The sequence below is a fragment of the Prionailurus bengalensis genome, chromosome B3 (assembly GCF_016509475.1).
Source record: "Prionailurus bengalensis isolate Pbe53 chromosome B3, Fcat_Pben_1.1_paternal_pri, whole genome shotgun sequence".
Classification (NCBI taxonomy): Eukaryota; Metazoa; Chordata; class Mammalia; order Carnivora; family Felidae; genus Prionailurus; species Prionailurus bengalensis.
Genome location: NC_057355.1, coordinates 139,655,292 through 139,681,790, shown reverse-complemented (window position 1 = coordinate 139,681,790; position 26,499 = coordinate 139,655,292). Strand labels below are relative to the sequence as shown.

General features: G+C 41.4%; 1 protein-coding gene across 7 annotated transcripts; it reads right to left on the bottom strand.

Moving 5' to 3' along the window:
• Positions 1 to 1,560: 1,560 nt before the first annotated feature.
• On the bottom strand, positions 1,561 to 26,499 carry LOC122469511 (GSK3B interacting protein). Of its 7 annotated transcripts, none has more exons than XM_043556966.1 (5): positions 26,411 to 26,450; positions 10,688 to 10,748; positions 9,835 to 9,996; positions 5,467 to 5,725; positions 1,561 to 3,284 (listed from the first exon to the last, which is right to left on the bottom strand). In XM_043556966.1, the coding sequence occupies exons 4-5, from the start codon at positions 5,722 to 5,724 to the stop codon at positions 3,123 to 3,125; spliced, it is 420 nt and encodes a 139-aa protein (XP_043412901.1). In that variant the 5' UTR covers position 5,725; positions 9,835 to 9,996; positions 10,688 to 10,748; positions 26,411 to 26,450; the 3' UTR covers positions 1,561 to 3,122. The 7 variants fall into 7 exon arrangements, with proteins under 7 accessions (XP_043412901.1, XP_043412904.1, XP_043412903.1 ...); XM_043556969.1 differs by lacking the exon at positions 26,411 to 26,450 and adding an exon at positions 26,095 to 26,347 and having other exon boundaries at positions 9,811 to 9,996; XM_043556968.1 differs by lacking the exon at positions 26,411 to 26,450 and adding an exon at positions 26,095 to 26,346.

Here is a 26,499-nt window from a genome sequence, read left to right as displayed (position 1 = left end):
CCCTCTGTCCACGTCTCGGCCAAGCCATCCCCAAAACAAAGGGGCCGAGGGCAGAGTTCGGAGGTCCGCGTGGCACACGTCAGGATCTGTGTTTCACCCTGTTCCCCGTGACAAACAGCACATCCTGGGTGTTTGAACACCAGACAGGGAAGAGCGCGGTGTGATGGAGGCGGCTAAGGACACCACTAGCGGCCGATTCGCTGCTGACCTGGAGGAAAGGTGGGAGGAAGGCTGTCGTCCTGGGCAAGGGGGTGGGCGGGCAGTCCTGGCTTCGCAGTCAAGCTGCCTCTTCAAGGGTCCTGGGAGTGAGCACGATGCAGTGCAGCTTGGTGCTTTCGCGAGGAAAAGGTTCTTCGGCCGCTGAAGCACCATCCAGATCTCGCCGAATTATCGCCTAGAAGCTAATGAAGAAACTGTGAAAAAGTATGAAGACGACGAAAATCACCGATCTTATCACCTGATAGCTCGTGTTAACACTGCAGAACATTTTATTCTTCCCGTTGTTCGAAAACAGATCACAGTTTTAGATATCTTTTTTGCACGTGGTATAATTTTTTCCCGTTGCCATTTTTTTTCATTATTTTTTGAAGTTCATTTTTGAGAGCGCATGAGCAGGGGGAGGGGGTTGAGGTGGGGAGGGGTGGACAGAGGAACTGAAGGGGGCTCTGTGCTGACAGCAGAGAGCCTGATGTGTGGCTCGAACTCACAGACGGTGAGATCATGACCTGAGCCGAAGTGGGATGCTCCACTGACTAGCCACCCAGGCGCCCCTTTCTTCATGATTTTTAACGGCCGCACATTTTTCCATCAGGAGGACGTAGCATAACAACCACGTTTTAGAGCCTTTCCAATGTTTCGTCAGAAAAAATGAATATCCTTGTAGTGTATCTTCTGCTGAATCATTTCCCTATGCTAGATAGCTAAGATACTACCAGTCCATAAGTTAAAAGCTTTTTATAAAGGCTCTATTACCAGTGTTTTCCAGAAAGGTTTCAATATACCCTCTGATAGAATGTAAGAGTGCCCCTCACTAAATCCTTATTGAGATGATTATATTTAAATAAGAGAAGTTATTAAATTATTAGGTGAAATACACAGCTAACCCTATTTTCCTTTCTTGAATTACTGGTCAGGTTGAATATCTTTCAAGTGGTTCCTGAACATCTATATATTTTCCGGAGTTGTCTGATCATATTATATGCCCACTGTTCCCTTTTTTTCTTGTTGACTTGTAAGAGTTACTTATTTAGAGGTTTTTCTTTTTTTCCTCCCCCTTTTTGGGGGAGTAAAATCAAGGCTTCCTTTATCTTTTACTTGTTACTTTGTCTTACTAAATTCTTTAAACAACCTAGATGAAATAGTTTTAGTGTCTGTATAGCTTTATTCATGTCTTCTCTCTGTGTTCCTCTTTCATAATAATAAAAAGAGCAAATCACTTGACAACAAAATGTAACAATATGGAATTCAAAAATGGACACAAAAGCTCCTGGAACCAGCCACTTATCACAACACGGACAATGTCAATTTTCCAACATACAATCACTTTTGTTCATACTTAGCTCAGAATGAGTAAACAGAATTTTATTCAAACTTTACAAATCTCCTTTACATTTATTTAGCCTGAGAGTAAGCGTGAGAAAATCCGACCTGCAGTTGGACTTCACTGCCCAAACAGTTAGCATCTGAAAATAAAGTTGTGAATGAACACGCATTTAGCAAACATAGTTAGAGCCTTGCGGTGACCTTTGACAATGAATACTGATACAAACCAAACTTCAATCTGGTCTACATGACCTTCAGAGCCTAAAAGTACCTATTGCCTAATCATGATTCAAAAAGGTCCGCAGATGACAAATTACGAAGGTGCGTCCAGATGCAGAATGTAGTTCAACATTTCCACAGCTGCTGCTTTCGATTGCTACTGAAAAGTCGACTCCCCGATCCTTCGTATCCCACGTGTACTTGAAACCACGTAGCAGCATGGCACAGTTTATTTTTTATAAATATTAGTACCTGTAATTAAATATAAAAACCGAGTCTCCCTCTTTTAAATATTAAGCTTCTGAATGTTCCACTCATCCTTTGGTTTCAAACCCACACGATGCACTCACATTACATTCAGATTTAGCATGGAGACGGCACACTGTGCATCTGTTGGGAAAGGGCGGGGGGTGGGGGGAGCTGCGGGAATACCAGAGCACTGCATTAGAGAAAGCAAACGTAGAAGCAAAAATACTTTCTGAATATACACTGTACATTATGTAAACAAACATTCATAATAAGAATCAACACAGGCCAAAATATTGTCTTCTAGGACATCAGAATCTTCATCCTTTTCAATCACACACACACTGAAGATGTTTTTTTGTTAAGAAAAATGGAGCCTGTTCCTATATTTGCTTATGTGCTTCAATATCTTGGAAACAAGTGATTACTACATTCATTTGCTAACGGTTTGTCCTCTTAGTTGGCTGGCTGTTGCAAACAAGGAATACAGAACTATCATTTCAGTACCTGTTTTCCATTTAATACTAGCGAAGTGATATATATAATTAATTCATCTTTATCAGTCCATATTAGTAATATAAATAGATTAGGTGAAGCAGTGAATTCCAAAATTTGTGCAGGGGAAACTAGTTGATAATTTGTTTCCGATAAGGCTAGTAGCAAAATAATTACTACAAAGTCAGTCCAAGCTAGTAGCAGACCCCTGATTCAGCAAGCTGAATCAAAGTCTGAAGTTAGGTCATTTTAATTCCTGTCTATTACTGTGCAAACCTAGAATTTCCTATGTAAAAGACAGTGCTGGCAGCATTGAAATCCTGAAACAACAGAATGAAATACTGATTAGGTTTTGAAACGCAGAGATACTATATGAAGAAATCTGAAGGTCTTAATGATGGTGTCACAGCAATGGCCTCAGGATTCCCTTAATGAATCCAAAACTAAGAAAGAGAATCCATTAGTCAATAATAATATGAGTCAAAAGCCTAAATTTGAAGCAAGAAATGATAGACCTAAAACCAAAGATACATTTTCCACTATGACAGTATGTAAGAATTTCAAGCTTTATGTCACCATTTTGTACCAGCAGCAGCCCCCTCTACAAGGAAAAAGCTTAGTCATGACTGTCCATCCCTTTTCAAAGCTTCCAGTCTTTGAAGGAGTGCGTTTCCAAATGCTTCCCGGTAGGCAGGGCTGAGGGTATCCAGCAAAGAGTAGACTGTTTCATGATAGGGGGTGTGTAAGTGATCGTCCACTTGGTCAAAAGCATAACCTACCACCTACAAGAGAAACGCAACAGTGAATTGAAGAACCAGACTTCATCTCGGTACAGAAAGCAAAAACCAAGTGTTTACACAGGCCATTCCCCAACGACACGATTTCTCAATCAATAGTCAGAATATGCAGATTTCTTTTTTAAGTTTTACTTCATCTTATTTGAGAGACAGAGACAGTGTGATGGGGGAGGGGCAGAGAGAGGGAGGGAGAGTATCTCAAGCAGGCTCCGCGCTGCCAGCACAGAGTGTGATGCAGGGCTCGATTTCACGGAACTGTGAGATCATGATCCGAGCCGAAACCAAGAGCTGGACGCTTAACTGACTGAGCCACCCGGGTGCCCCTAGAATATGCATATTTCTAATCAGGCTGAAACGTGGGAACGCCACCAGCTTTAAAATGCCCTCTTTATCACTCTTGTCTCAAAACGTAAAAGTTTAATTTACCTACTCCTGATCCTGAAAAGGAATGTAGAAAGCTACACAGAACCAGTATTTCATTTTCATAGACTGGAACGTCCTTCTACTTAATCCCACGTATATTAAGGATCATTAATTAAAGGCACATCATAGATAATATATATCTATCAGTCCATATTTTAAAGACTTACAAAAATTATTTTTCACTTATTCTTTTTTCAAAATGTTTTAAAAGATCTTATCTTTAAAGAATCTCTATTGATCACGCTTTACAATTAGTTACATTACTAGTTTAACGTTATAAGCACGTTACTTATCTGTCAGGGAAACACGTGCTCAGCCCTGTGAGATAAAAGGGAATGCTATTCTGTGTGTGCGTTGTCTTTAAACACAACGAGAGCTTTTTTCCCCAACAAGATGAATCCGGGTTCACCAGCACAGGGTAGGGGGAAATCAATTTAGTTTTTGTTGACTTGACCAAAGCGTGTGAATTCCGTATATGAACTCTAATTTTTTATGGCATCTACTCAAGTCATAGAAGATGCAAGTTTATGTTGGAAGTGGCACTGTTTTTGCTTTAAATGAAAGGCAGAGGCAGGCATCTACAGACGACGAGTCACCCCTCTTCAGAACCGCCGGGCCGCAGCACCGTCTGCTTGGATTACAGTTGCGTTTGCCCCTCTCTTCCTTGCTAGACGGTAGTTTTCCTAGTGGATGGGGATCATGTCTTACTCATGGTTTGATTTTCAATTCCTGACACAGGACAGCTGCTCAGTAACTTAACTGAGTAAAAGTGCAAAAACAAATATTTGGATACCTATGTGCCAGGTTTGTAAGTGATCTAGACCTTTCTGCAAGCTATTCATATAACCATCCCCCCATCCTCTTTAGTTTTCTTACCCCTTCCTCCCTCCCTCCCTCCCTCCCTTCCTTCCTTCCTTCCTTCCTTTTCTAGTCTCTAGGTTATAAAGAAGCAAGGACTCAGAGAGGCAGAATGACTCACCCAAGATGACTCAAATTCACACTGGGTTCTCACTCTGATCAGAATCCTTCCTACCTTCACACCGTCACCTTGGAATTAATCCATGTAAGATCACATTAATTTATGCAGGGTCATGTATCTCTACTCTTCATTTGCCTATTTCTGGTTTTTTTTTTAAGTTTTTTTTTTTTTATTGAGGGAGCGAGTGAGCGAGCATGTGAGCAGTGAGCAGGGGAGGGGCAGAGAGAGTGAGAGAGAGAGAGAGAGAGAGAGAGAGAGAGAGAGTCCCAAGCAGGCTCCACGCCCAGCACAGAGCCTAATGCAGACCTCAATCCCATGACCCTGGGATCATGACCTGAGCCGAAATCAAGAGTCAGATGCTCAACAGACTGAGCCACGCAGGTGCCCCAGAAGAGACATTTTATGAGAGGTGGGAAAAGGTCCTCTTAACACAATGATCGCAAAACTCATCCAGCGTAGAGAATGCCTGATTTTGGCGGGCATATTTAGCTACAGACAAGAAATAAGTTACTTTGGGGGGGTGATGATCAAAGCAAACTAACACTCTGCAAATCAAATGGTTTTTCTTTTTTAAAAAATCCAGTTTCCCCATGTTGACCCAAAGACTTTAGAATCAGTAAGAATTCATAGGGAAAAAAGTTTCCTTACAAAAATCTTGGAGCTGCTGAGTGTCCTCAGTTAACACCCCACCCGCTCCCCAACCCCTAAAACGGTAAAGAAGGCAATAAATGTTTTTTTTTTTCCCTAAAAAGAAAGGTGACTTACCCTGAGCCCTGCTTCAGTCAGCTCCAGGCAGTATCTGTTCCTCTCTCTTGTTTCCACATTGATATAGGCCACATCATCTGCACAGCGCAAGTTTTTTGAGACAAACATGTTGTTAACAGCAAAGAGAACATCGTTGACAACTGCTTCAGCTTCTAGCTTCATATCTTTCATATCAGCTTCTTCAAAACCATTAAGCTGCGCATCTTCTTCAAATCCTGACATGCTACTTAGCTCCATGGGATTACAGTCTGTTTCCATTCTGCAAAGAAGCAGATATAAAACGTGTTTACAGATGGACATGCCAAATATTATTGTTTGATGAAAAGTAGCTACGGCCCAATAGAAAATAGTAATGAATTAGTAACAACTTTTAGGGAAAATACTGTCTAAAACCATTTTTGGGGGCGCCGGGGTGGCTCAGTCGGTTAAGCGTCCGACTTCGGCTCAGGTCATGATCTCACGGTTCGTGGGTTCGAGCCCCACGTGGGGCTGTGTGCTGACAGCTCAGAGCCTGGAGCCTGCTTTGGATTCTGTGTCTTCCCCTCTCTCTGCCCCTCCCCCTCTCGCTCTCTGTCTCTCAAAAATGAATAAATGTTAAAAAAATTTAAAACCATTTTTGATTGTTTTCACAGACAAGTACAGATTTTCAAAAAAAAAAAAAAAAGACCTAGGTTTTCCACTCCTCCCCCACAGTGACACTAATTCAGAATATTAGCTTTTAGCTATTTCAAACAATGTCTCAATAAAAATCCTAGTACATTCTTCTTTCTAATGTGTAATTATTTTTCTAGTGTAGGTATTTAAAATTGGAATTGCTGAGTCAAAGTGTGTGCTCATTTTAACTTTCAACAGACTGCTGATTCACCTTCAAAAACAGGCTGTACTCATTTATACCCTGTGAATAGAATATGAGGGACTATACTCTTTTTCACTACCCTCTTGACAATCTTTTCTAATATTTACCCATTTGAGAGGCAGAATGAGGCCTCAGTGAGTATATATTTTTTCGATTAAACATCTTTCTGAATATTTACAGGGTATTCTTAGTTCCGAGATCATACAGCTGTAAAAAACAGAAATAGAAATGAACTCAGCTCGTCTCTGAAATCAGAATACAAATTCTGACCTACTACACTACACTACTCTCAATAGCTCCTTTTATGACTTTTGGATTTGGGGTTTTAAGAAGGCCTTCCCCATCCGATGATCACATTTTAAAAACCTCTTAAGTACTCTTCTGAGCTCTCATTCTCTATATGTATAGTTAATTCTCTGATCCAGCTGTAATTTATTTTGTGTAGCTTTATTTTTGAAATGGATGGCTTACTGTCCCAAAAACATTTATTGAATGACTCATGTTTTCACCATTTCTTTGAACTGATCCAAAGATTATAATTTGAAAAATATTATTTCTCAGGCGAACTCAATCCAACATTACTGCCGGCTGCTAGGCAGTTCTAGCTTCTTTTCTGTGAGTGGGGTAGCAGTGAGCATTGTTAAAATTTGAAATACACAAATGAGAAAAGTTAATGAATGTCAGATTGCGTTGGAACGTAGGGAGGCTTCTTTAGAAGGAAATATGGTTTCTTTTTACCCACAGGCTTTAAAAGTCAGTTAAGATTTCATTTCTCTGAGCTAGAATAAGCATCCATTGTCCTGAATATAGTATGATTGATTCTCCAACTTGTTATGGATATTTATATAATTTTCTACTATCTTAAAAATTCCAGCTCTTTTTCTACAGGTACCTCAATTGTGGATGTCAGAAATGATAATCATCACATAAAAAAGATGTTTATATGAGAAATCTTGACGAGCTTTTAAAGCAAGAGTCTAATTCATTGTAATTAGGGCTTTAATAATGGAGAAAGATGAAGAATCCAACAGCAGAATGAAGACATCCTCACAGGTCAATAAAGTTAGTCATCCAACTGTTCTGTAATAATTATCATCAGTGGACAAAAAAGACACAACTTTCCTAACTACAATCTTTTAGAAGAGTTTTTCCTAGAATGTCTTTACATGATGCATAAAATAGACATGTTCAGAACTGCTGGTGATGATATATATATACATGAAACGATACTGAAGCAGTATTCAAGATATTACAATTTTATCTTTTGTTGTTTTTAATAGGTTCTTGCTTATCAGTACACTTTCCTTTTCCTAACAACACTTCCTTCTCCTACTGAGTCAGGTAACCAAGCAACATGAGTGAGACTGACTCCAGTCCTGGCTAAAGACTGTCCTAATCAATACATGAATTCTTTCCAGTCACTTCAACCCAGAACAGTTTGAGCGCACAGCCCCAGTTGTTCCCGGTGGCCATCCTGAGACAGGAAACTAGCCCAAGCATGATCCTGACAGTGGGGAAGAACAGAGATAAGAGATACAGAGGGAAATGGGGCCAAAGTCCTGACAGCTGTCCGACCTTCACATTTTCAGTTACTGAATCCAACAATTTCCCATTCTTTACAGGCAACTGAAAGCATCCTAACTGATATACAAGTCTACTCAAAATGAAAAGCAGTGACTGATCTAGTTTGTCAACGGTTTTTTATATTTATTTGTTATTTATTTGGGGGTGGAGGGAAGGGGCCCAGAGGGAGAGACAGAGAAAGAGAATCCCAAGCAGGCTCCATGCTAAGCATGTGGGGCTCAATCCCACGAACCGTGAGATCATGACCTGAGCTGAAATCAAGAGTTGGATGCTAAACTGACTGAACCACCCAGGTGCCCCTAGCTCTTCACTGGTTTTCTAAAAGTAAAGAGATTTTAAAAATGGGGCCTTCGGATCGAGTCTTGCGAGCCTTGCATCGGGCTCCGCACTGACAGCACGGAGACTGTTTGGGATTCTCTCTCTCCCTCTCTTTTCGCCCCCACCTTGCGCATGCATGTGCTCTTTCTCAAAATAAATAAACTTTAAAAAAATAAAAAATTAAACTCTGATATTTTTGTGCCTGTCACGCAGAAAGTGCCTAATAAAAGCTCTGTAAAACGTGAATAGAAGTATGCATCTGGGGGCGCCTGGGTGGCGCAGTCGGTTAAGCGTCCGACTTCAGCCAGGTCACGATCTCGCGGTCCGTGAGTTCGAGCCCCGCGTCAGGCTCTGGGCTGATGGCTCAGAGCCTGGAGCCTGCTTCCGATTCTGTGTCTCCCTCTCTCTCTGCCCCTCCCCCGTTCATGCTCTGTCTCTCTCTGTCCCAAAAATAAATAAACGTTGAAAAAAAAATACATTCTTAAAAAAAAAAAAATAGCTTCCTATTGCTAATGTAACAAATTACCGCAAATCTAGTGGCTTAAAACAACACGTTTCTTTTCCTATAATTCTGAAGGAGAGAAATCTAAAATCCAGGTATCAGCAGGGTTTTCTTGTTTTCTGTCTCTTCTAGCTTCTAGAAGTTGGCGGTATTCCTTGGCTCATGGTCCCTTCCTGTACCTTCAGAACACATCACTCCACCCTCCGGTTCTGCAGTGACATCTTCCTTTCCTGACTCTTGACATGGGCACCCCTCTTACAAGGAGCCTTGTACTTACACTGGGCCTACCCGGACAATCAAGGGTATGTCCCAGACCCACGGCCCTAGAGTTAATCAAACCTGCAAAGTTCCTTTTATCATGTAAGGTAACATACTCAGTTTCTGGAGATTAAAACACAGACATCTTTGGGGGCCGTTATTCTGTCCACCACAGTGTCTGTACCCTATTGGCAGGAAAGGAGTATGAAGACAGTCAAAGAGACTTCATTTTCTGACTTTCTTTTTTGGAAGTTATAATTTATTTTTAATACACACACTGGATGGGCAATGTAAAGTACTAGGCAGTTTACGTGGTTCTCTTAAAAGAAGGCTCAGAGCACCTGCCAAGCTCAGTGCTTTCTTTGGAAAGGTTCCTTAATTACAGGCTCATGCTTTGTACTCTGTCACTCCAGGACCATGATCACAGCAAAATACTGGGGATGGTGTTTCAATTAAAGGGACCATCTCAAGGCTGGCAAGGGGTTTATAAAGTATCCTGAGTCAAGAGCTCTGTCCAACTACTGGACTCCGGATGGCGAGTGGCCTATCCAAACAGATCCTCTCATGAGTAGATTGAACACAGAGCCAAAAAACAGGAAGTCGGTTGGTGGGGACAGTGCAGGAGCTACAGCAGAGAGACCAGGGAGCAATAGGGTGGCTTTATCACTGGGACACTAAGGAAATGGTTTCTACATTTCTGATTACGCATTCCAGGAACAAAAATACTTTGAGCAGACACCTTGGTATATGTCTACTTAGACACATATTCTACTGCAATTAAAATATTACAAACACACAAATATGAATTTAAACTATTTTCTCTTACTTCTCAACGGATTATCTCGTGTACCTGGCTGTGGAGGCCTGCACCACACAGGATGAGGGGATGCATGTCCGTTTCAGTGAAGGGACACTACTGGAATTACTACGGACACCTTGGAGCTGCAGTCTGGTTACCAGAATGGTTCTCTCATCGGTATGAGAATCTGGTAAAAATCTTTGGTTTCCCTTTCTGCAGGCAAAATAATTTATCATCATATAACAAATTCTAGACCCGACAGAACTTTGTGCAATGACAGAAACATTCTTTATCAGCACAGAATACAATAGCTACCAGCAAGCTTGGTTAGAGTGACTGAGGAACTGAATTTCAAATTTTATTTCATTTTCATTCATCTAAGTTTAAATAGTGGTTCCTGTAGCAGACAGCACAGGTATAGACCTTTGTGAATACTCATGAGTAAGATGATTAACTGAGTTTATACTATGGTTGAAAAAAATTGGTAGATAGAAAAGTACTAAAGGAAACTTATTTTATATAGGAGTAGCAAGATTTAGAAATACATGTTAGAAAAAACATTTTGAATCTTAGCTATGGAGGGTAATTAACCATTTTGTTTCAAATGGTAAAAAGTAATGAATTATTTTTACGTTTTGTGATCTTGTCAATTTAGACTCTACGTTTATTAATTGAATATCGTAATCCACTGTGCATCTATATATCCAGCATTTTTCTAAGCATTAGAATACTAATTAGAGGTTTCTACTGGTAGCTTAGTTTGGGAAATAAGACAAGCACATGAAATACGTACATAAATATTAACGCTACGCACATACATCATAATTATAACCTAAGAAATGTACTTAATCGTGAGTGGCAGATAATTAGAAAAAGCAATGTTTTTGTCCTTCTACAAACTTACCACTAAACTTGTACGAACTTGGGCTGGTCACGTAACCTCACTGGACTCATGGTTTTCTCACCTATAAAATAAGGGAAATAGACAAATTCTTTACTGCTCTTGAGAGCTCTGACATTCTGTGATCTATGATGCAATTGTCATTTATGATGCGGCTTGACTTTGACTCATGGAACAGGTCAGTCAAAACTGGTCTTGAATGAGCACAGATGAAATTATGGGTAAAGCAGAAAGAACCTTAGAGCTGTGAAGAACTCTTCATAGGGAACAGAGCATAAGCAAAAATCTGCATGGGGTGTGGCAGGAATTCTGAGGAGACTAGTCTAACCAGTCTAATACAAGGACAATGTTAGGAGAGTAATAATAGATACAGATGGCCCAATCTGATGGGTGCTGATACCCAGACAGGAAAATTTGATTTTGATATAATAGTTTTAAGCTTTGAGAATGGTAATAACAACGTCTTTATATTTAAAGTGGGTTTCTTTTAGGCAGCATATAGTTTGGTCCTGCCTTTTTATCCAATCTGACAATCTTTACCTTTTAATCGTAGTGTTTAGACCACTTATATTTAACATTACTATAATTATTGATATGGTTATTATTTACCTTGGTTTTTTTTATGCGATTTATACTCTCTTCCCTTTTCCTTCTTTTTCTGCCTACTTTTGGACTGACCACTTTTTAGGATTCTATTTTATAGAATAAAAGATGTACTTTATACATCTTTAATTATCATCATCTACCTTCAACCTTGAAGTGATATACCACTTCATGTACAGTATAAGAACTTTACAAGAGTATATACTATGTAGCCTTTGTGCTATTTTTGTCTTATTTTACTTCTACATGTCAGAAACTTGATAGTACATACTACTTTTGTTTTAAACAGTCAATAATTTTTCAGAGTTTAGATAATAAGAAAACAAGTATTTTATATTTAACCAGATAGTTACATCTCTGGTGTTCCGCATTCCTTCCTGTTTGTCTACATTTGTGTCTATGATTTGTATCATATTTCTCTGCCTGAACATTTCCTTTAACATTCCTGTAGTGCAGACCCACTGTTAATAAATTCTTTCAGCTTTTATTTAAGTAAGTCTTCCTTTTACCTTCATTTTTCAAAGATAGTTTTGCCGGGTATAGAATCCTAGGTTAACAGGGTTCCCCCCCTCCCCTGCCTTTCAAGACTTTAAAGATGTTTCTCTATTTTCTTGCTTACGTGATTTCCTATGAGAAATCTAATGTCACTGTTATCTCTGTTCCTCTTGGTGTAGTTTTCCTTGTTTCTTTTACTTGGGGTTCACTGAGTCTCTTGCATCTGTGGGTTTATATAGTTTTCAACAAATTTGGAAAAATTTGGCAATTCTTTTTAAGTTTTTATTTATTTGAGAGAGAGTGTGAGCATGCATGAGCGGGGGAGGGGCAAAGAGAGGGACAGAGTGAATCCCAAGCAGGCTCTGCACTATCAGGGCAGAGACAGGCACAGGGCTTCAACTCACAAATCATGAGATCATGGCCTGAGCTAAAACCAAGAGTTGGATGTTCAACCGAATGAACCACCTTGGTGTCCCTTGGCCATTATTTCTTCAAACATTGATCTGTTCCTCCCCTCTTCAGGGACGCCACAATTTAATAAACATTAGTCTAAGTGAAGATGTCTACTCCTTTTTTCATGTTTTTAGCCTCTTTCTCTTTGTGTTTCACTTTGAAGAGCTTTTATTGCTATGTCTTCAAATTCACGAATCTTTTCTTTTGCTGTATCCAATCTCTTCAACTTGAGTCTTAAAAAAATACCTAGTTTCCATGTCTCTGCTTAATTTGTTCAGTCTTTTCTCTAGCTTTTTAAACATATGAAATAGAGTTTTAATGTCCCTGTCTACTGATTTGCTATTTCTGGATTAATTTCAACTTATAGATTTTTCTTACTATAGGTTGTAAACCTAGAGTAAACCTGCTTTGCATGCCTGGTAATTTTTTATTGGATGCCAGACAATGTGTATTTTACCTTGTATGGTCTTGGCTATTTTAATACTCCTATAATTATTATTGAGCATTCTTCTGGGGTATAGTTATCTGGAAACAGCTTGGTCCTTTTGGGTCTTGCTTTTAGACTTTTCAAGGCAGTATCAAAGCTACACTTCACTTCTGGTTAATTTTGACACAACTATAGAGTCAAAAACCTTTCTGAACATTCTGATGTCCTAGGGATTATGAGGTTTTCCATTAAGGGTGATAGGAACAGGAACATCCCTGGTCCTGTCTGAGTTCTGAAAAGTCCTCTAATTCTTTTGGGTAGTTTCCTCACACCTACGTGTTAATCAACACTCAGCTGCAGGCTGGAGAAGGATCCTCTGTGTATTTCTTGCTTTCTGTGAAGTTCTCTACTTTCTAGTATTCCCCCCTAGCTGGCTTCGCCTTTCTGAACTCCTAGCTCCACATCCTCAATTAAGGGAAGGGAGACTACTGGGCTCCACATGGGCTTCTTCTCCTGGTGCCATGGCTAAAAATTCTCTTGAGGCAATAAGCTGGGGCAATGGGCTCATCTCATCTTTTTTTTTTTTTTTAATAGTTATTTATTTTTGAGACAGAGAGACAGAGTATGAGCAGGGGAGGGGCAGAGGAGACACAGAATCTGAAGCAGGTTCCAGTCTCTGAGCTGTCAGCACAGAGCCCAACGCGGGGCTCAAACTCACAGACCACGAGATCATGACCCTGAGCTGAAGTCGGCCACTTAACTGACTGAGCCACCCAGGTGCCCCTGGGCTCATCTCATTTGCATCTTGCCTCTCAGGGATCAGTGTTCTTCATTGTCTGATGCCCTAAGTCTTAAAAGCCTTTTTCTCCCATATATTTTTGCCCACTTTCTCACTGTTTCAGATAGAAGGGGAAATCTGGGCCCTGTCCCTCTGCCTTCACTACAAGTGCATATCCCAGTAGCCAGTTTTGAGCTAACTTTGTGACCTTATTTCTCAGTTTTTCTTTCAGTGATTTTGAACAATCCTATATATATATATTTTTTTAAAGGTTTAAAGTAATCTCTACACCAAACATGGGGGCTCACACTCATGACCCCAAGGTCAAGAGTCGTACTGTCCAGCAACCAAGCCAACCAGGCACTTCTTTCCCATATTACTTTGGATCAGCTTTACCACCTTGCCAGTTCCTTCATGAATGAATTAAATACATTACACAAATTTGAGTATAGTTGACACACGATGTTAGTCTCAGGTATGTAACTTAATGACTTGACAAGTTCATACATTACGCCGTGTTCACCCCGAGTGTGGCTACCACCTGTCCTGTTACACAGCTATTACAACATCATTAACTGTAGTTCTTAGACTGTGCCTTCTATTCTCATGACTCACTCTATGGAGTTAAATACATTTCTGACACATGCTTACTAAATTTGTATGAGACTCATGTTTCAAACTTAAAAACCACTGTATTTTGACACTGCAGGTGACCCTTGAACAACATGGGTTTGATATGCATAGTTCCACTTACAGGCAGATTTTTAAAATAATGTACTATAAATCTATTTTCTCTTCTTTGTGACTTACTTAGTAATGTCTTTTCTCTACTGATTGTTAAAAATAAAGCACATAATGCATGCAACATACAAAATATATGTTAACTGTTCATATCATTGGTATGACTTCAGGTCAACAGTAGGCTATTGGTTCAGAGTTTGGGGAGTCAAAAGTTATATCTGGACTTTAACTACATGGGGGTTGGTGCCTGCATTTTTCAAAGTTGAGCTGTACTTTCAGACTTTTAATTCTTCAAAATTCAGCTCAGACACATTTATTTCAGGATTCTGTATCTGATCTCAAGAGAGAGTAAATCACTATGTCCTTCTTCCTTTGCATCAGTGTTGCTGCAAGTTTTCATACTTCATTGCAAATCAGGGTCCATGATGTCTACAGCATCAGCACATCTCCCATAAGGCAGATCTTTACTGAATATATATATATCTATATATACATATGTATACACACATATATATGTATATACATATACATATACATATGTATATATGTATACATACGTGTGTGTGTATATATATATATACTTAAGTTTATTTATAATCTCTACACCCAATGTGGGGCTCGAACTCACAATCCCGAGATCAAGAGTCACACACTCCACTGACTAAGCCAGACAGGTGCTTCTCACTGAATATTTTCCGAATGAATAAACCAAAGAAAAAACTCTAACTCTCTGCTTCTCAAGCTGTGATACTTGGCCCTGTGACAAGGGGCATACAAAGCCACCGGATAAACGCTGTAGACGTTCCCCTCAAATACGCGTCACTGTTATAGTAACAGTATTAGGCAGCACGATGCAAAATTGCCTAGAACTTTAAAGCACACGGAGGTCTTAGGCCATATCCTCTTCAGGTTATGCCTCCATACCCCTAGAGTTTGCTTCTGATAAAAATCTTTGAGTGAAAAATAAAAGAAATACTGCTCTAATCTTAGAAATTAACTCAAAAGGCTTAAAATTCCAGGCACTGGATCTAGCTAGGGGTATAAAATTAATGAGCAGAGGTGGAAGCTAGTAGGGTAGCAGGTTAGTATCGAGTTAGACCTCTCTAAGTCTTCATATCTCCTCCCACTGCAGTTAGGATACTGTGTTTTGCAAACAGCCAAGGTAATTCTTGATAGCTCTTACTCCATCTGGTGGTATGGTTTTGGAGCTCTGGTAGTGTTTTTGGAAGATGCAGGAAACTGGTTATCAATGTATTGATTACTAAGGCCTTTATTCCCAACCTCTTAACTTTTTATCTTCTACTTTTTCTATGGCAAAAAGGAAATATATTATGTTTGCAATAAGACAAACCTGTTTTGAAAACATGATATATTGGGAAGTACAAGGCATAGAAGCGGAAACATTCTTCTTAGAGAAGCCAAGCTGTTGAGATAGTTAAAGTAACTGGTAGCTTGAGAGGTTTGAATTTATCTGCATTTCAAACAAGTGTTTTGAAAGTAAAGGTGAATAAAGTTGATTAATTATAATTAGCAACATTCAGGAATCAGCCAAAGCTAGTTTAATCTTTGTTTTCTGTTAACACATAACATTTTGTGTGTGTTTTCTAAGATATATGTGTGTTTTGAAATTAAAATCAGAATCATTTATAGTATTACAAATATACAGAATTTTATTAAAAAATATTTTTAATGTTTGTTTATTTTTGAGAGAGAGAGAGAGAGAGAGACAGAGAGACAGAAAGCAAGTAGAGGAGGGGCAGAGAGAGAGGGCGGCACAGAATCTAAAGCAGTCACCAGGCTCTGAGCTGTCAGCACAGAGCCCGAAGCGGAGCTCGAATTCCAGAACCATGAGATCATGACCTGAGTTGGACACTTAACCGACTGAGCCAACCAGGCACCCCATGGTATTTGCAATTCAAATGAAAATGGCCTATTTTTCCATTTGTACACTGATTTATAAAATTACTCTGCACCCCATTTCCAACAATGGCAGAGACACACATACACAATTGAGTAATAATGAATCAAGCCAACAGAATTGTACGGTACTTTTGCTGATTATGGAGGGAGGGAGCTAACAGTGAAGAAATATACAGATAGCATTAATTTGAGAGGCCTTTTAAACTACAAATAAGCGGAGAAGATGGTGGCACAGGAGGACGCTGGGCTCACCGCGTTCTGCTGATCGCCTAGATTCCACCCACATTGGCCTAAATAACCCAGAAAACCGGCAGAAGACTAGCAGAACGGACTCTCCGGAGCCAGGCGCAGACGAGAGGCCCACGGAAGAGGGTAGGAAGGGCGGAGAGGCGGTGCGCGCTACAGACTGGCGGGAGGGAGCCGGGGCGGTGGAGGGGCAGCTCGCCTGGCCAGGCAGTGCCCCCCAGTCTGGCCTGCAAAAGCGGAGGGGCCGGCCTAAGTGAGTTCTGACAGCCAGCAGGACTTAACATCTGAAATGTTAAAAGTCAACAGCTCTACTCAGAGAACGGGAGGGCAAGAGGACACTGGGAGGGAGAGGTGTTGAGCCCCGGAAGACAGAGCTCAGCTAGGCGGGGAACAAAGACGCTGGCCAGCGCCATCTCCCCCTCCCATCCCCCAGACGAAATCCCAAAGGGAACCAGTTCCCGTCACTGACCTTGCTTGCACGGCGCAAACACCCAACACTGTGCTTCTGTGGATCCATCCCTCCGAGGGGTCTGCCTCCCTCCCAGGGCTGCAGGGCCCCCCCCGCAGGGGACCACCGAGGGCAAAGCAAGCTGAGTCTGCCCCTCCTGCCCCTGTGCACCTTGCGGATCCCCCCCGGCTAATACGCCAGATCCCATCAAAGCAGCACCACGAGCCTGACAGTGTGCAAGTAGCCCAGACAGGGGCCACACCACTCCACAGTGAGTCCTGCCCCTGGGAGAGGGGAAGATAAGGTAGACACCAGTCTGACTGTGGCCCCAGCGGTGGGCTGGTGACAGACATCGGGTCTGACTGCGGCCCGCCCACCAACACAAGTTACTCCGGACCACAGGGGAAGTGCCCTGAGGTTCCGCCACCCCAGGGACTATCCAAAATGACGAAACAGAAGAACTCTCCTCAAAAGAAACTCCAGGAAGTAGTGACAACTAACGAATTGATCAAAAACGATTTAAGCAATATAACAGAACAAGAATTTAGAATAATGGTCATAAAATTAATTGCTGGGCTTGAAAAAAGTATAGACAGCAGAGAATCTATAGCTACAGAGATCAAGGGACTAAGAAACAGTCATGAGGAACTAAAAAATGCTATAAATGAGGGGCAAAATAAAATGGATGCGACCACAGCTGGGACTGAAGAGGCAGAGGAGAGAATAGGTGAATTAGAAGATAAAATTATGGAGACAAAGAGGAAGCTGAGAAAAAGAGAGAGAAAAAAATCCAAGAGTATGAGGGGAGAATTAGAGAACTAAGTGATGCAATGAAATGGAACAATATCCGTATAATAGGAATTCCAGAAGAGGAAGAGAGAGAGAAAGGGGCTGAAGGTGTACTTGAACAAATCATAGCTGAGAACTTCCCTGACCTGGGGAAGGAAAAAGGCATTGAAATCCAAGAGGCACAGAGAACTCCCTTGAGACATAACTTCAATCGATCTTCTGCATGACATAGCATAGTGAAACTGGCAAAATACAAGGATAAAGAGAAAATTCTAAAAGCAGCTAGGGATAAACACACTCTAACATATAAAGGGAGACCGATAAGACTAGTGACAGATTTATCTACTGAAACTTGGCAGGCCAGAAAGGAATGGCAGGAAATCTTCAATGTGATGAACAGAAAAAATATGCAGCCGAGAATCCTTTATCCAGCAAGTCTGTCATTTAGAATAGAAGGAGAGATAAAGGTCTTCCCAAACAAACAAAAACTGAAGGAATTCATCACCAGTAAACCAGCCCTACAAGAGATCCTAAGGGGGATTCTGTGAGTGAAAAGTTACAAGGACCACAAAGTACCAGAGACATCACTACAAGCATGGAACCTACATACATCACAATGACCCTAAACCCATATCTTTCTATAATAACACCAAATGTAAATAGACTAAATGCTCCAACCAAAAGACATAGGGTATCGGAATGGATAAAAAAACAAGACCCATCTATTTGCTGTCTACAAGAGACTCATTTTAGACCTGAGGACACCTTTAGATTGAGAGTGAGGGGATGGAGAACTATTTATCATGCGACTGGAAGCCAAAAGAAAGCTGGAGTAGCCATACTTATACCAGACAAACTAGACTTTAAATTAAAGGCTGTAACAAGAGGTGAAGAAGGGCATTATATAATAATTACAGGGTCTATCCATCAGGAAGAGCTAACAATTATAAATGTCTATGCCCCGAATACGGAAGCCCCCAAACATATAAAACAATTAATCACAAACATAAGCAACGTTATTGATAAGAATGTGGTAATTGCAGGGGACTTTAATACTCCACTTACAACAAGAATAGGTCATCTAGACACAGGATCAATAAAGAAACAAGGGCCCTGAATGATACATTGGATCATATGGACTTGACAGATACATTTAGAACTCTGCATCCCAAAGCAACAGAATATACTTTCTTCTCAAGTGCACATGGAACATTTTCCAAAATAGATAACATACTGGGTCACAAAACAGCCCTTCAGAAGTATACAAGAATTGAGATCATACCATGCACACTTTCAGACCACAATGCTATGAAGCTTGAAATCAACCGCAGGAAAAAGTCTGGAAAACCTCCAAAACCATGGAGGTTAAAGAACACCCTACTAAAGGATGAATGGGTCACCCAGGCAATCGAGAAGATATTAAAAAATATATGGAAACAAATGAAAATGAAAATACAACAATCCAAACGCCTTGGGATGCAGAGAAGGCAGTCCTGAGAGGAAAATACATTGCAATCCAGGCCTATCTCAAGAAACAAGAAAAATCCCAAATACAAAATCTAACAGCACACATAAAGGAAACAGAAGCAGAACAGCAAAGACACCCCAGACCCAGCAGAAGAAGAGAAATAATAAAGATCAGAGCAGAAATAAACAATATCGAATCTAAAAAAACTGTAGAGCAGATAAATGAAACCAAGAGTTGGTTTTTGAAAAAATAAACAAAATTGATAAACCTCTAGCCAGGCTTCTCAAAAAGAAAAGGGAGATGACCCAAATAGATAAAATCATGACTGAAAATAGAATTATTACAACCAATCCCTCAGAAAAAAAAGCAATTATCAGGGAATACTATGAAAAACTATATGCCAACAAACTGGACAACCTGGAAGAAATGGACAAATTCCTGAGCACCCACACACTTCCAAAACTCAAACAGGAAGAAATAGAAAACTTGAACAGACCCATAACCAGCGAAGAAATTGAATCAGTTACCAAAAATCTCCCACAAATAAGAGTCCAGGACCAGATGGCTTCCAAGGGGAATTCTACCAGACATTTAAAGCAGAGATAATACCTATCCTTCTCAAGCTGTTCCAAAAAATAAAAAGGGAAGGAAAACTTCCAGTCTCATTCTATGAAGCCAGCATTACTTTGATTCCTAAACCAGACAGAGACCCAGCAAAAAAAGAGAACTATAGGCCAATATCCCTGGTGAATATGGATACAAAAATTCTCAATAAGATACTAGCAAATCGAATTCAACAGCATATAAAAAGAATTATTCACCATGATCAAGAGGGATTCATTCCTGGGCTACAGGGCTGGTTCACCATTCGCAAATCTATCAATGTGATACATTACATTAATAAAAGAAAAGATAAGAACCATATGATCCTGTCAATTGATGCAGAAAAAGCATTTGACAAAATTCAGCATCCTTTCTTAATAAAAACCCTCGAGAAAGTCAGGATAGAAGGAACATACTTTAACATCATAAAAGCCATTTATGAAAAGCCCACAGCTAATATCATCCTCAATGGGGAAAAACTGAGCGCTTTCTCCCTGAGATCAGGAGCACGACAGGGATGTCCACTCTCACCACTGTTGTTTAACACAGTGTTGGAAGTTCTAGCATCAGCAATCAGACAACAAAAGGAAATCAAAGGCATCAAAATCGGCAAAGATGAAGTCAAGCTTTCATTTTGCAGATGACATGATATTATACATGGAAAACCTGACAGACTCCACCAAAAGTCTGCTAGAACTGATACATGAATTCAGCAAAGTCACAGGATACAAAATCGATGTACAGAAATCAGTTGCATTCTTATACACTAATAATGAAGCAACAGAAAGACAAAGAAACAGATCCCATTCACAATTGCACCAAGAAGCATAAAATACCTAGGAATAAACCTAACCAAAGATGTAAAATATCTGTATGCTGAAAACTATAGACAGCTTATGAAGGAAACTGAAGAAGATATAAAGAAAAGGAAAAACATTCCATGCTCATGGATTGGAAGAATATTGTTAAAATGTCAATACTACCCAAAGCTATCTACACATTCAATGCAATCCCAATCAAAACTGTACCAGCATTCTCCTCGAAGCTAGAAATTTGTATGGAATCACAAAAGGCCCTGAAGAGCCAAAGTAATTTTGAAGAAGAAGACCAAAGCAGGAGGCATCACAATCCCAGACTTTAGCCTCTACTACAAAGCTGTAATCATCAAGACAGCATGGTATTGGCACAAACACAGACACATAGACCAATGGAATAGAATAGAAACCCCAGAATTAGACCCACAAAAGTATGGCCATCTCATCTTTGACAAAGCAGGAAAGAATATCCAATGGAAAAAAGACAGTCTCTTTAACAAATGGTGCTGGGTGAACTGGACAGCAACATGAAGAAGGATGAAACTAGACCACATTCTTACACCATTCACAAAAATAAATTCAAAATGGATAAAGGACCTGAATGTGAGACAGGAAACCATCAAAACCCTAGAGGAGAAAGCAGGAAAAAACCTCTCTGACCTCAGCCGCAGCAATTTCTTACTTGACATGTCTCCAAAGGCAAGGGAATTAAAAGCAAAAATGAACTATTGGGACCTCATGAAGATAAAAAGCTTCTGCACTGCAAAAGAAACAATCAACAAAACTAAAAGGCAGCCAACAGAATGGGAAAAGATATTTGCAAATGACATATTGGACAAAGGACTAGTATCCAAAATCTATAAAGAGCTCACGAAACTCCACAAATAATCCAGTGAAGAACACTGAAACATTGAAAACACTGACCACTGAACATTGAAAACAAATAATCCAGTGAAGAAATGGGCAGAAAACATGAATAGACACTTCTCTAAAGAAGACATCTGGATGGCCAACAGGCACATGAAAAGATGCTCAACGTTGCTCCTCATCAGGGAAATACAAACCAAAACCACACTGAGATACCACCTCACGCCAGTCAGAGTGGCTAAAATGAACAAATCAGGAGACTATAGATGCTGGCGAGGATGCGGAGAAACAGGAACCCTCTTGCACTGGTGGTGGGAATGCAGACTGGTGCAGCTGCTCTGGAAAACCGTGTGGAAGTTCTTCAAAAAATTATAAAATAGATCTACCCTATGACCCAGCAATAGCACTGCTAGGAATTTACCCGAGGGATACAGGCAGGAGTGCTGATGCATAGGGGCACTTGGACCCCAATGTTTATAGCAGCACTTTCAACAATAGCCAAATTATGGAAAGAGCCTAAGTGTCCATCAACTGATGAATAGAAAAAGAAATTGTGGTTTATATGCACAATGGAATACTACGTGGCAATGAGAAAGAATGAAATCTGGCCTTTTGTAGCAACGTGGATGGAACTGGAGAGTGTAATGCTGAGTGAAATAAGTCCTACAGAGAAAGACAGATACCATATGTTTTCACTCTTATGTGGATCCTGAGAAACTTAACAGAAGACCATGAGGGAGGGGAAGAAGAAAAAAAAAAAAAGAGGTTAGAGAGGGAGGGAGCCAAAATATAAGAGACTCTTAAAAACTGAGAACAGGGGCGCGTGGGTGGCTCAGTCCATTAAGTCTCCAACTTTGGCTCAGGGCATGATCTCACGGCTTGTGAGTTCGAGCCCCATGTCAGGCTCTGTGATGACAGCTCAGAGCCTGGAGCCTGCTTCAGATTCTGTCTCACTCTCTCTCTGCCCTTCCCCTGCTCATACTCTGTCTCTGTCTCTGTCTCTCTCTCTGAAAAACAAATAAACATTAAAAAAAACTTAAAAAAAAAAACTGAGAACAAACAGGGTTGATGGGGGGTGGAAGGGAGGGGAGGTGGGTGATGGGCATTGAGGAGGGCACCTGTTGGGATGAGCACTGGGTGTTGTATGGAAACCAACTGGACAATAAAGTTCATATTAAAAAAAAAAACTGTAAATAAGCATCAGCACTATACCCCCATAAACCTTTCCTTCAAAACCAGAAATTACAAATGAAATTCTAAGAAAAGTCTCAAATACCAAACGCTTAAAATAAAAATCCTCCCAGCATTAGTTTGTTTCCATGTAATCCTCTAGGTTATGCAGAAGATTTGGTCTACACTTAATATAAAGTACAGTATAAGCAACATAAGAGAAATCAATATCCAAAGAGATATAAAATAGAAAACCTCTCTGCTTTCCATTTCAACTCTGAATTGGCTCTCTACCAGGTTCTGAGCAATATTCCATCACCAGCACCTTCAAAAAATTGGAATACCTTACTGGTGCTATCAGTTATTCTGGTAGATTGTGTCACCTTGTATAAAGTTTCCAAAATCATTCCTTATAACATCATACATCAATTATTTAGGAACAAGCTCTTACTTCGTCCGTTGGTATAATCTTTGTGCTATGTTAGTGTTTTGGAGGATTTATGAACTCGTTACCAAGGTATTTATCACTAAGTTGTTCATTCTCTACTTAATTTAGTAGGCTTTGCTGCGTTTCAACACAAATTTACAGCATCAAAGAGCTGAAAAAAGACTGTGGATTTGTCCTTGATGACAAAACACAGCGCATACATACGGCATAAAAGAATAGAGGCGGCATGATTTCAAGAACAGTATATAGAGTTCATATTTTCACTTTGAGTGTTTGACACTGCAAAAGTCCACAGAGGGCTGGAACGCAGTATCTTAATCATGATTACTTTTATTTGATTTTCAGCCTGGCAAATCCTCTCAACATGGACAAGAAGTGGCCAGTACGGTGCAGTGGTTAAAGGGTCTTGAAAAGGGCAGCAATCTGAGCTCTGCCACTTACTCTCAGACTTGGGGCAAGATACTTGAATCTCTCTAGTCACACAGTCCTTCCTGTCTAAACAGAGCTAACCACAGCCTCTACCTAGAGGGATACCACAAGTACTAAATGAGTGAGTTTATGGAAAGTGCTTAGCATGGTGCTAAGCTCAGGAAATACTGTCAATTATTATATATTAAAAAGATAGCTAAAGACCTGACCCTGAAACTCAAGCCACTTAACTCTGAGTTTGGTCCTCTTCACACCATGTAAAGTGCCGTGGCCGTTGCTGTCTTGTACAACTCCCAGGACCATGCGATGTGGGAGCCCTACGGCCAATAATCCTACCTCAAGTGCAAGTCTCAAAAGGCCAAGAGCATTTCATCCGCTTTCCTTTTGCTTCACACATTAACACGGATTTCTTTGAAGGATGTACGTAGCTCTGGTATACAGCTTCTAACCCGTCACTTCAAAGCCTTTTACAGAATTCTTAAAAAGTTGACAGTGTTCAGTTGACGGTGTTTCTTCACTTTCCTCATTTAATTAGCACTAGGTGTTAACATTTTGCGATGATGAAAACACGAAAATAGCACTGGGATTTACGGTGAGTTCATACCCTATTTGAGCTAAAGGTGTAATAATGCTATGTCCTAAGCCTTAACACTTATGCTGAATTTCTCCTAGAAAACATAGCATGCACAAGGCAACACCCTTAACACTCAAAGGGAGCATGTAAGTTGTAAAATCTTCCGATTTTTATTTTTCTTTACTGATGGAAATTTCAGGTGTTTCACGGACAGCCTGAATGCAATTCTGTATTCCAAAAGAAGTCACATGTCACTCGGACTTGAAAGAAGTCAACGGTATCCGTTCGTCAAAAGTCCAGTTCAAATCTTCCAAGGCCTATTCTGATTGCCAGCCAGATGAGACCTCACTTTTTCATCACTTTGTTTATACTCTTTTTATGGCAAACATAATCATCATTCGTACACACATCTTACTTATCATCTTCAAAATACACCCAGAAACTAACTGTTACTTACTACCTTTACCACTACTACTCTAGTCCAAGCTACTGCCTTCTGTTGCTTGGACTACTGCCAATACCTCTCTCTAACTGGTCTGGCTTTTTCTCCTTCGGTCCTCCCACCTCCAGAACGCAGTTAGCATGACCCTGTGGGAAATTAGGCCAGATTATGTCATTCCTCTTCTCTAACCCATTCACCCACCCCAAGTAAAAGGCCAAAGTCCTTACGGGGCTCTGTAAGACTGCCTACTCTCTAGCCCCCAGCTTCAACTCCCCTTCATTCGCCGCTGATGTTCTCTGAACTCACCAAGCATGCCCTTGCCATAGGGTCTGCACCTGCTGTTCCCCTGCCCCGGGAAACAACTCTTCCAGGTATTCCCATGCCTTGCTTCCCAGTTTTCTCTGTCTCTTTTAAAACATCACCTTATTGGGGTACCTGGGTGGCTCAGGTCATGGTTTCGCGTTCTGTGAGTTCAACCCCCCCCCCCCCCCAGGGCTCTGTGCTGACAGCTAGGAGCCTGCAGCCTGTTTTGTATTCTGTCTTCCTCCCTCTCTCCGCCTTTCCCCCGCTCATGATCTGTCTCTCTTGCTTTCAAAAATAAATTAAAAAGAAAATATTAAAAAAAAAAAAACCCACCATCTTATTAAATAAGACAGGCCTTCTCTCACCCCTCTACGTAAAAGTGGCAAATCTCTTTCTTCTTCATTATATCGCTTTATGTTTTTTCTACAGCACTTACCAGCACAGGGCATATGATATACTATTTAATTACTGTTTCCCTTCCTTTCAGTGAAATGTGAAGCTCCATGAGGTCAGACACTTAATCCGTTCACTGCTGTATCCCCAGCACCGAGAACAGTCCCCGGCACATAGCACTCAATAAATCAATACTCACTGAAGACAGTAATGGCCCTTTCACTATAGAACACAAACTCCTTGGATTCTTTTCTACCTTCTTCACATCACCAACTGCGGAGACCTAGATTTCATGGACCCCTAACGAATGTTTTTGAGTGAATGAAGAGCAAGGGGAATGAAGTTACTGAGGATGCTTGGGACAAGTCTACAAAGCAGGAGGGGAACCAACAATCCAAGCAACTACGTATACCAGAGAACACTCTGGTTCTCAAATGAAAAGGTGGTTGTGGAAAGGGGTTTTTCCGCTTTCTCATCTGTCAACACTTCCGGGCTGTCTCGGTGTTTCTAAGGCATTTGTGTAAGTTACCCACACATCAGTGAAATCTCCTTAAACCGGTCGTCTTCATTCGCTATCCCTAATGAAACCGTTGTGTATCGCGGCTCTGTTTAGGTTCGCCCCCAATTTCAAGCTCGGCTAGTCTGGATCCTAACCCCGGGCATCTGGCCTCCAGGACACCGAACACCCGCACGCAGCCCTTTCGGGGGGGGGGGGTTGACCAAGTTAACGGCCGGCTCGGCCTCTGCAGGAGTTTCCCCCCAAATGAAGGCAGAAATACGATTGCGCAGATTCCCAGAGCAGCACAAGTACTTCGCCCAGGTTTCGGCGGGGTCCGGAGGCTCTGGCATCGGTCAGAGAAAGCAGTTCTGCCCACAGATGCCTCCCAAACTCAAGTTTCCCGGTCGCCGGTGCAGCACACCCCGCACGAAGGCAGCGCTCTGGAAACTGCCAGCCGCTAAGCCAAACAGTACCGAGGACGAAGCTTGGGAAACAATACCTGAAAGAGGCGGGGGACGCATAACTTGCTGACAATGGGCACCGGTCCATACCGGGGGCGGGAAGGACGTGGAGGTGCTGCAACCCTTCGCGTGGGGCCCGCGGAGCTCGGAGCGCCCGTTTCCGGGGTCGGGGTCCCGGGTGACCGCACGGCCCAGGCCAAACGCACCCTCAGACCCCTGTCAACGCGGCCACCGGGCCCCTTCCGCCGTCGCCCCCCACGGCCCGGCCCGCTGCGTCCCGCTCGCAGGGCCCAAGGGCGGCCCCGAGCCCCTCTCGGCGGCCGCCCGTCCGCATCCGGCCCCGCGACAGCTCACCTGCGCGCGCCCGGCGTCCTCCTCTTCCTCCCTCCCGGGGCTTCTGGAGCGCCCCCGCGGCGCCGTCCCGCCTCCCGCCCTCGCCCCGC